Here is a 10,000-nt window from a genome sequence, read left to right as displayed (position 1 = left end):
CATTTATATATGTACATATGAGGCGCTGCGAGGAGGAAGGATGTGAGGGACACATCGGCCATTTTGGAGTTAATGCCATATCGCACTATTTTAACCCTTACCCTATCATCCGAGCCTATCATCATCATATCATTAAAAAATGCCGCTTACATCACTCCTCCTCACGGGGCCTCATGTGTTAATGGACAGTGTAAATTAATTTACCATTGATAATGATCATGTATGTTTTCTTTTTTCCATTTTATTGCGTGGTCGGACATTGTTTGTTTAAATTCAGGATAACCGTCATATCCTAATCTTTTCTTTTTTTTTTCTGTACACATGCAACGACAGTGATGCTGCAAGATGATTACCACAATCAGAATCCCTTCCACAATGCGGTGCATGCTGCGGATGTCACACAGGCCATGAATTGTTACCTCAAAGAGCCAAAGGTGAGCAGATGTGCTCCGGTGTTGTATGTACCGTGTCGTTGGTACATTGCTGTGCACATCAATCATCATGTTGTTTCCCCTATTTCCCCTATGCAAGGTACTTCACCACAAAAACAGGTCCTATCATTGCACGATCAGAATGTGCCACTTCTGTTGTTGGGTTTATTTCAAAATGTGTTGGGCTAATTTGATGTGGTTCGTTTTTCCTTTTCTTTGGTTGAAAGTTTTTTTTTGTTCCCAACATGTGCTGCAGCGAGATAAGCATCTGAGTTTGAAACTACAGAGCTTGAGTTTGATTCCTGTAGCATTAAAGACGAATGACATGCTACACCGCCACAATGAACATTCATCTCCTCTAAGTTCACAATTTGGTTATTTGCAGAGGTGGTCGGTTTGGGGGAACTTATTCGAAAATCATATTTGTTGACACTGTTCATACATTTTGATATCTCTCAAGTGGCCTTTGAACCATCGAGCTTTGAAATGTATGAAAAGAGCATGAGTGCCACAGAATATAGTCCCTTCCTTCTTGTCACATTTGTTCATTGAATGTATGCCCACATCCTTCTTTCCTGCTGTGCTTGTTTGTGCATGCATCGAGGAAATTTGTTGGTTTTGCAAAAAAAGAAAATTTGGGGTTCCGTTTTGGTGTGCCGCTTTGTCAAGACTGAACCGCCACACCAGCTGGGCATGTTGTTTGTGCCCTTTTTAGGGTAGGGTGAGGGGAGAGAGAGGGAGAAAGAACAAAAAAAATAATGTCAGCACAAAATATTGTTTGTCCTTGTTTCATGCTGACTTGCAGCGAGAAGACTCTTCGGGGAATGGTTTGGTGAGTGGTTAAGAAGAAACATTGCCTGGAAGCTGGTGGCTTTTCATAGCCCGTTCACCATGGAGTCGTCATGATTTTGTTGTTTGCATTTGGTCCAGCAGGGATTGTTATTTTATTTTTTTTGGTCTGTCTGTCCGTCTTCACGTGGGCATTGTCAGAAGGGTAGAGTCCTTGGTGTTGAATCCAATTCTTCTTGTTGTTTGTTGTTTTTTTTTTCTTAATCTCGCCAATTTTTCAAGAAGAAGAAACAATATGGAGAATAAATGGGTTTACCAGTCGACATTTGTAATTTGGGGGCAGCTATTTTTATAATGGCTATATGAGGGAGCATTCTCTTACCCACAAATATATCATTGTTTGATGGTGGATATGAAATGACTGCCAAAGATGGGGTTGTTTGTGACGTTTTTGTTAATCTCACATGTCAACTTTTAACTTACCCTACTTATAACAGAAGGGGGAATGAGGCCGTCCCAGGGACCCCTCACTGTCTGTTTGTTGGTTTTTGCTCCAAGGACCTGGTTGTGATGTTTTTGAGCTCAAACGTCAGAACATTTTTCAATGTTCCACCATGAAGACGTCTCGACTGAAAGGTTATTTTCAATAAGTGTCACTGGAGTCCTGGACAGGTTCCAGTTGTAGCTTGTTCATGATGATATTTCCTGATTTTGTTTATGAACACTCCCAATTGGTCATTGTTCGTTTATGTCGACCGAATCGCTCCGACTTTTGTCTGGGATGAGGTCAATTTTGTTCAGTTTCAAAATTCAATTTGTGTGATCTTTGAGGTCCAGGTATTTTTAACCTTATGTAGTTACCTCCTTCACCTAAGGTGGACGGAGGTTATGTTTCCTCCCCTGTCTGTCTTTTTGTCTCTCTGTCTGTCTGTGAGTTGGATATTTCAAAAAAGTTATCGATGGATACAGACGAAATTTGGTGGACAGGTTGGGTGTGTGACAAAGATGAATTGATTCGATTTTGGTGAAGATCCGAATCCAGATCCAAAAACCTTTTTAAAAGTGCCTCTTCACCATTGAGGGATGGGGACAAAAAATGATCTATAGCACAATATCTCGAAAAGTTAAGGATGGATTAGGACAAAACTTGGTGGACAGGTTGGGTATGTGACGGGGACAAATTTATTTGATTTCATTGAAGATATGGATCCGGATTCGGATCCGAGAATTTTTTTTTAGCGATTCTTCACTATTGAGTGATCGGGCCAAAAACGATATTTGGCATGATGTTTCAAAAAGTTGTGGACGGATTACACTGAACAACAAAAAATTTTTACTGCAGATGTGTAAAGTGATTTAGACTAATTTGGGTACGCTGATTTCAAAAATCATAACCGTTTTGCTGTATCACGTCAGGATTTTCAGTAACAGAAATATTCCCATTGCCTAGAAGTCAGGATTTCAATGAAATTTACAAAAATTCATTTATTCATTTATTTCATCATGAATGCTTCAAAATTATAGAAATTACAGAAAAACTCCACTAGAATGTAATTAAAAATGCTTTAGGCATTTGGCTTTGCGTTTGTGCTGCTCTGTGTCAGTTTCACGATGCAGGAACCAGCAGAAATCGCCCATCATGTTCGGGTTGTGCCGCCCTTGGTAACGCGTCTCCATGAGTGAAATCTCTTGGTGGAATCGCTCGCCGTGCTCGTCCGAGACTGCTCCCAAGTTGTCAGGGAAGAAGTTCAGGTGCTGGTGTAGGAAATGGATTTTCAGGGACATCCTGGAGCCAAGTTTCCTGAAGTACTCCAGCAGCTGCTGCACTATTTCTTCATAGTTGTCCGCGCGCTCGTTCCCCAAGAAGTTGTCCGTCACAGCTTTGAAGCTCATCCACGCTGCCAGCTCTTTGGGGTTTAGAGTTGTCGGAAAAGTTTCATCCTTCATAATCTGTCGGATTTGCGGTCCAACAAAGACACCAGCCTTGATCTTGGCCTCCGACAAGGTGTTGCCAAACTTTTCCTTGAGGTATAAAAACCCATGCCCATTCAGATCCATTGCCCGTACAAAACTTTTCATCAAGCCGAGCTTTATGTGGAGTGGTGGAAGGAAAACCTTGGCTGGGTCGACAAGGGCGACATGCTTCACGTTGTGTCGACCAGGTACATGCTCTTTTCGCTCTTCCCAATCTTTCTTCGTCCAGTGATTCTTGTCGTCTCTGCTATCCCAGAGACAAAGGAAGCACATGTATTTCGTGTAGCCTGACTGCAGCCCTAACAACAGCGCCACCACTTTCAAGTCTCCGCAGATGTGCCAGTTGAAGTCATTGTACTTGATGGAATCAAGCAGCTGCCACATAGTCTCATAGGTCTCTGTCATGCCGAACGCGTGAGCCAGTGGGACTGATGGTTTCTCGTTGCCATTGTGGAGCAAAACAGCCTTCAAGCTGTTCTTCCCCGAGTCGATGAAGAGGCGCCAGTCTGCAGGATCGTGATCACACCCAAGTTCTTTCAACAGACCGTTGATGTCACTGCAGAATGTCATCGTGTCTTCCATCTCAAAGAACTCAGCCATGTCTCTGTGACGTGCTCTGAACAAGGATATCTTGGTGTTAGGTTCAAGTAGATTCCACTGCTGCAGCCTTGATCCAAGCAGCTCTGCCTTCGCCTTTGACAGCGAGAGATCTCTTACAAGATCATTTAAGTCTCCCTGGTTCAGAAGGTGTGATTCTTGAGTGTCGGGTTCAAAAGGTTCATCATCACCATCCTCTTCACCACTGCTTACAGCTATGTTCTGATCAGCTGGAGGTGTTGGAACAGGGTTCTCGTCATCATGAGGCACAGGTTTACGAGCAGAGACGCAGTCAGCGTACTTGATGTGACCTTTATTCTTCTTGTTGAAGCCGGCGATGCTTGTGCAGCAGAAATAACAATCATCATGATGATTCTGCGGCTCACGCCATATCATGGGCACCGCAAATGGCATGCTCGCGCGCTTGCCCACCAACCACTGAGTCAAGGTTGTGTGACAGCTTGTGCAGCAGATGTGTGGTGCCCAGCTCTGTTCTTGGTCCCCCACCTTACACCCGAAGTAGTGAAAGTAGGCGGCCTTCATTTTCACTGCTGTAGATATACTTCGCTGTTGATCTTTTTTGGTATACCGACCACAGACATAACAGAAGTTGTCAGGATGATTGGTACAGGAACGCCTACTCATCTTTATCTGAAAGAAAGAAATATAACACAAGTCAACAACAATTGTACGAAATAGACATGTTAAAGACATATGTAAATTTCATTGAAATCCTGACTTCTAGGCAATGGGAATATTTCTGTTCCTGAAAATCCTGACGTGATACAGCAAAACGGTTATGATTTTTGAAATCAGCGTACCCAAATTAGTCTTAATCACTTTACACATCTCCAGTAAAAAAAAAATTTTGAAATTTGTTGTTCAGTGTTATGACAAAACTTGATGGATGAGTTGGGTATGTGACAAGAACAAGGCGATTATATTTTGGTTAATGCTTCGATGCAGATCGAGCCTATCAGTGGGATACAAAATGTAAACTGTTCAGCCAGGTGGAGGTATGTGCTCTACCTGAGGTATGCGCTCTTCTAATTCTTTCCGATGCATTCAGAGCCAAGTCTTTGGTTATTGATACTTCATTTTGCAATGATGTCATTTCTTTTATATTCCCAAGTACTTTATCTGCTCACATAGCTCAACGTGTCCATGACCTTGCAGGACCTGGATGTTGAATTTGTCCAGGTATCTCGAAGGATGATTACTCTGTTGATTTTGTGATGCCTTTGTGCATACGTTGGTGTTTTCACCTGGAGAGGTGGTGACCGGAGCCACTGCCTTTGCCTATGCCGAACGCACTTGTCCATTGTCTCGGTCCTTCCATTTTGTCAAAGCCGTTTATATGGTTTCCTTGATCTTTGGCATTTATCATGATATGTGTTCTCCCTCCAAATTCTTTGTTGCCACCCACATTATATTCACCCACATTATATTCTATGATCTGTTGATCTCCAAAAGACCCACATTATATTCTATGATCTGTTGAGCTTTTGATATACATAGCTAGTCACATATCGAGGTCAGTGGTGGGAAACTTAAGGTAATCGGAGTGGGGGGAGGGGGGCGGCTCGGGACCTTCAAACAACCAAGCCTCTTTCCTGCAATTACAAGCTAAGATGATAACTTTAACATTTTAAAAGAGCTGTATATTACATGATATAAACATTAACAATACAATGGGGGGTTTGAACAGATCAATACAAAAGAAAAAGCATTTAAAGTCATTACATCCTACCTACTTCATGCGATGTCCAGGTGACCATATGTCGTGTAAAGCATTTAAACTTGAAAGTAAACATACTCAGAACATAGTGAACAACAGTGAAAAACCACGAGGGCCGCAAGTACATGTGTCTCAGACCGGGACTGCCCTCCACGATAGTGTAGACATTTAAACTTCATTTGGATGCCCAATCTACCTTCCCTTCTCCTCAAATGACATGTTGGTAAGGTGGAGTCTTGGGACACACTGGTTTAGATGGAATATTTTGTGGACACAAAGCAGTCTCCTTTTGGTGATCCAGTTTCTTGATTTCTCCCACTGTGCTCATTTTACAATGCTGGAGCTTCATTTGAACACTGGCACTCCAGAGGTGATTAATAGCTTTGATTTCTTTTTTTTTGGGGGGGGGGTGGTGTATTCAGGAATGGCCATGTTCTGAGCAGATATTCTTTGGCAATAGCCCTACACATTTATTTATTTTTCAGCAGATCTGGTGGCCCTCTTCGTCCCCTCGGTATTTATAAGATTGTTTGTTTACGAGCTTTTGTACTGTTGTTCTGAAGTCCATTTTGATTCTTGTTCTATTTCCCGGTACAAACATTAAAAAAAAAATTTTAAATCCCAATTCCATTTCGGTGCCTTTTAGAGTATTATTTCCTTGCAATGTACGAGATACGTCGTCACATCCTAACATCTGGGATTTGAATTTGAATTCTTCCTTCTGAGTGATGTATTGTCAAGCTGGTGTTTCATTGCATTCCATAAAGTTAATTACATTTGGGTTCAATTTTAGTATGGTTCCATGCATTGTATCATCCACGAGCGTGGGGTGCTTTTGAAGGCCTTTCTGTATTCGATCCACATCGGGTTACTCTTTTATTTAATCTTGTCCATTGATCTTCGGCTCGTGGAAGATCTTCTACCTATAATGCATGTGGGAATGCCATGAGGACACGTCAGCGTACTTTAACATCAATTGTATGGACCAAGTGCGGATAGTATGTGTGATTTCAACGCTTGGGTTCCCTGCACCGTGAATCCGTTCAGTTGGGAATGTGAAACGGGCCAACCCCGACACCACCTCTTTTGTGCTATTACACAATGCTGGCTTGAACAGATCAGTTTGTCTTTTCCACATGTTTATTTGGTTTTCTCTGATGCAACTTCCAATGTTTTGGCACGCACGGACAATGTGCACATATGTTTCCCTTGGTCTCTCTTTGAATACTTTAATTTGTTTGCCTTTCTTTGCCAATATGATATGTAAGGTAATCTTTTGTTTCTATTGCTTCAGCTTCTTCCTTTATTTCATTATTTGGCTTCAATGTGTTTTTTTTTTTAATTTTTTTTCCATTTTCTCACTACCAATGCCATGTTCACAATGAGGTTTGCATTCTGGTTGCTCATGATAAAGTGGTTATTCAAGGACTTGTTGATGTAAGTTAAGTAATCTTGGTGTTCCATGGCATACTGCCACTTATGCTGAAATGTGAACTTGTAAAATGCAATTAGAGGACAATTAAGATAATAACACAAAGTGCCATGGACACAGATTTATTTATTTATTTAAATCCAGTGAAGAACAAGAGACAAAATATCATGTCGGAGCGTCTGTTTATTACGTACGTATATATTGGCAGGATGTTTCACCAAATCCGTCCAATGTACATGTTCCATAGACGAATGCCTCTTCTCCCTAACTGTCTCTTCTGCAGCTTCGTTCCCTTTTCCCGACACTCTACCTCGCTCCTTTCATTCTCTCATTAGACTCTCTAATTATCTTCCTTTTGTCAATGCTCATTTTTCTCAGTTTGATCCACCCTCCCCTATGAATGCATAGCAAGTGTAACCCCCACACTTCTTTCTTTCTCCTCTTTTCCTGTTCGTTCATTCCCATCCTTGTGTCCCACTGGCAGTTAATTACATTTTTACCTTCCGTCACTTCACTCTTCCATGAACTGATATTTTGTCTACAAATTCCACAAAACAGGGGAAAAGGGTATTTTGATAGGAGGAGATGGGGAGATGGGAGGAGAGGGAGGTGGACGGGAATTGCACCATCGTCGAATGTTCCAGTTGTTATTTTGTTTTTAAGGTTTTCCTTTGTCTTTCTTGTGTTCATATTGTTTGACAGAATGTGTTTCGGTAGTCCTTGCCAAACGCCGTATTCTTTTCTTGCCAACTTTGGCACCGAGCCGATAAAAGATGGTGCTTGGTCACTGACAGGTTAGACTGTTTAGCATCAGCTGCTGTATATGGGTGGCAGGGAGCATCAGAGTAAACCAGTTAGGTGTGTCACTGCAAAAAAAAAAATCTCTCCATTGGACACAGAGGAACCCGGCTTGCGAATGCCTGCCACGTACGTCGTACAGCATCACACTATTGAAGGTTTCAGTTCTATAATACTATATTATGTGCTTGCCACTCCACCGAGATTGTGCTTTATAAAAGGACAAAAAACACCATCACGAGAATTGTCAGAAGCATTACAAAGTTTGCACTGAACTTGACAGAAATGTATCTTTAATAATAAATTTTTCAAAAAAACAGTGTACAGTTCACGGGCCTGGCGTTGGCTTAACGGTTGAGGCGTGTGGCTTAAGGTCTTATGATTCTGAGTTTGAGCCTCTGTCATGCTGTTAAAATAACACCAGGTGGCTTGACTCAGCCTGTCGTCCTTCTGAGGTCGGCAGAATGAGTACCAGCTTACTGTGAAAGAATGAGTCATTTGAGTATCCTGCGTTTGGGTGGTGGGTGACCCATCCAGGATTGTGCCCCCGAGCTAAGGAAAAACTACTTTGGCAGCCCTATGCATCTGAAGACATGAAAGGAGTGGTTGGTTCTCCGTCCTCTTATTCTTCGTATCCTAAAGTTCACACGAGTTCTTTATGTTTCCGTAATGCTCCAACTTTGACACACTGTGAAATGGGTTGAAAATGGCCATGGCATGATTTTCTTCCGCTGGGATTTTCTGAAAAATAGCTTTGGAGTGTTTTATATGTTTTGAGAGAGTTTAATAACTTAAGAAGTGCCCATGTTTTTGCCCCACAGCTCGCTTCTCATCTTACCCCCTGGGATGTAATGGTCGGCCTCCTGGCTGCCTCTGCGCATGACGTGGATCACCCTGGGGTGAACCAGCCCTTCCTGGTGAAGACGAATCACCATTTGGCCAGCCTTTACCAGGTACTTTGTGAGTGACAGGCAAATTGAATCGGAAAGTTCATGCCTGACACGGATTGAAAATGTGGTTTTGGAAAAGGTGTATATTCTAATGCGGCGGGGGGGGGGGGGGGGAGAGCTATTCTCAAAAAAGTGTGATAATTATTTGAAAATTAATTTATTTCTGTTTTCTTTTTAATCTTATTTTATTAAAAACATGATGACAACACAAACCTTGCAAATGTGCCTGATATCATTTGTTGATGTCCTTTTTCTGCCAATATGACTTTATCAAGTATTTGTTTCTCAGAACAACTCTGTGCTGGAAAAGCATCATTGGAGGTCAGCAGTCGGAATGCTTCGGGAATCTCGACTTTTCGATCACCTGCCAACTGATAAAAGGCACGTTCCTTAAAAACCACATCCTTGAAATCCGCACTGCGAGTGAATATTTTTAGCCTTCTCAAAGGTTCTGTCATCCCGCGTGTTCCTTTTATTGCAAAATTCCATGTATACTGTTTACCTCGGCCACCAAAGGTGGACGGACGTTATGTTTTAACATCTGTTTGACTGTCTGTCCGTTTGTTTGTGTGTTGGTCTCCCTGTTTGTGTGCAGGATATATCAAAAGGTTGTGGACATATTCGGACGAAATTCAGTGATCATGTTAGGTGTGTGACAAGGACAAAAAAAGATTAGATTTTTGTGAAGATCTGAATCCGGATCTGGAAATGGATACAATAATTTTTGAATGATTCTTCACTATTGAGAGATTGGGCCAAAAAATGATATATAGCATGATATCTCAAATAGTTTGGACGGATTCGGATGAAACTTGGTGGACACGTCGGGTGTGTGACGAGAACAAATTGCTTTCATTTTGCAATTTCGGATTTTTTTTGAGAATTTTGAGAAATTTTGCAATTTCAGGACGATCCGAATCTGGATCGGATAATTTTTTTTTTTAAGTGATTCTTCACCATTGAGAGATGGAGCCAAAAACAATATACAGTATCGCATGATGTTTCAAAAAGTTGTGGAAGAGTTATGACAAAACTAGGTGGATGAGTTGGTCAGCTGACGAGAACAAGCCGATTCGATGTTGGTTCAGCCCGGATCCGGATCCAGATCCAGCTTATCAGTGGGCTACAAAATGTAAATTGTTCGGTTTGGTGGAGATACGTGCTCTACCGAGTACATTCTCGTTCCTTATTTATTGGTATGTCATGCAAACGTCAAATTTCTCATCTGGTAAATGTTAAATTTTTTATGTATTTTGTATACAGAAATCTAGACTAAAGGAGGACCCAAATG

The 10,000-nt window shown here is 41.6% G+C and overlaps 1 protein-coding gene across 2 annotated transcripts in view; it reads left to right on the top strand.

Annotated features, from left to right (window-relative positions):
- Window positions 1-10,000, top strand: part of LOC147017220 (high affinity 3',5'-cyclic-AMP phosphodiesterase 7A-like) — an 82,183-nt gene that overhangs the window by 55,324 nt on the left and 16,859 nt on the right. For both annotated transcript variants that reach the window (XM_085846670.1, XM_085846669.1), the window contains exons 7-9: window positions 334-434; window positions 8,581-8,712; window positions 8,999-9,090. In XM_085846670.1, the coding sequence (XP_085702796.1) occupies window positions 334-434; window positions 8,581-8,712; window positions 8,999-9,090 (325 nt within the window). The remainder of the gene's footprint in view (window positions 1-333; window positions 435-8,580; window positions 8,713-8,998; window positions 9,091-10,000) is intronic.

The sequence above is a fragment of the Eptatretus burgeri genome, chromosome 11 (assembly GCF_056783735.1).
Source record: "Eptatretus burgeri isolate ZD-2024b chromosome 11, Ebu_testis_v1, whole genome shotgun sequence".
Classification (NCBI taxonomy): Eukaryota; Metazoa; Chordata; class Myxini; order Myxiniformes; family Myxinidae; genus Eptatretus; species Eptatretus burgeri.
Note: the sequence above shows the minus strand (reverse complement) of the source record. Positions and strands in the feature narration are given on the sequence as shown.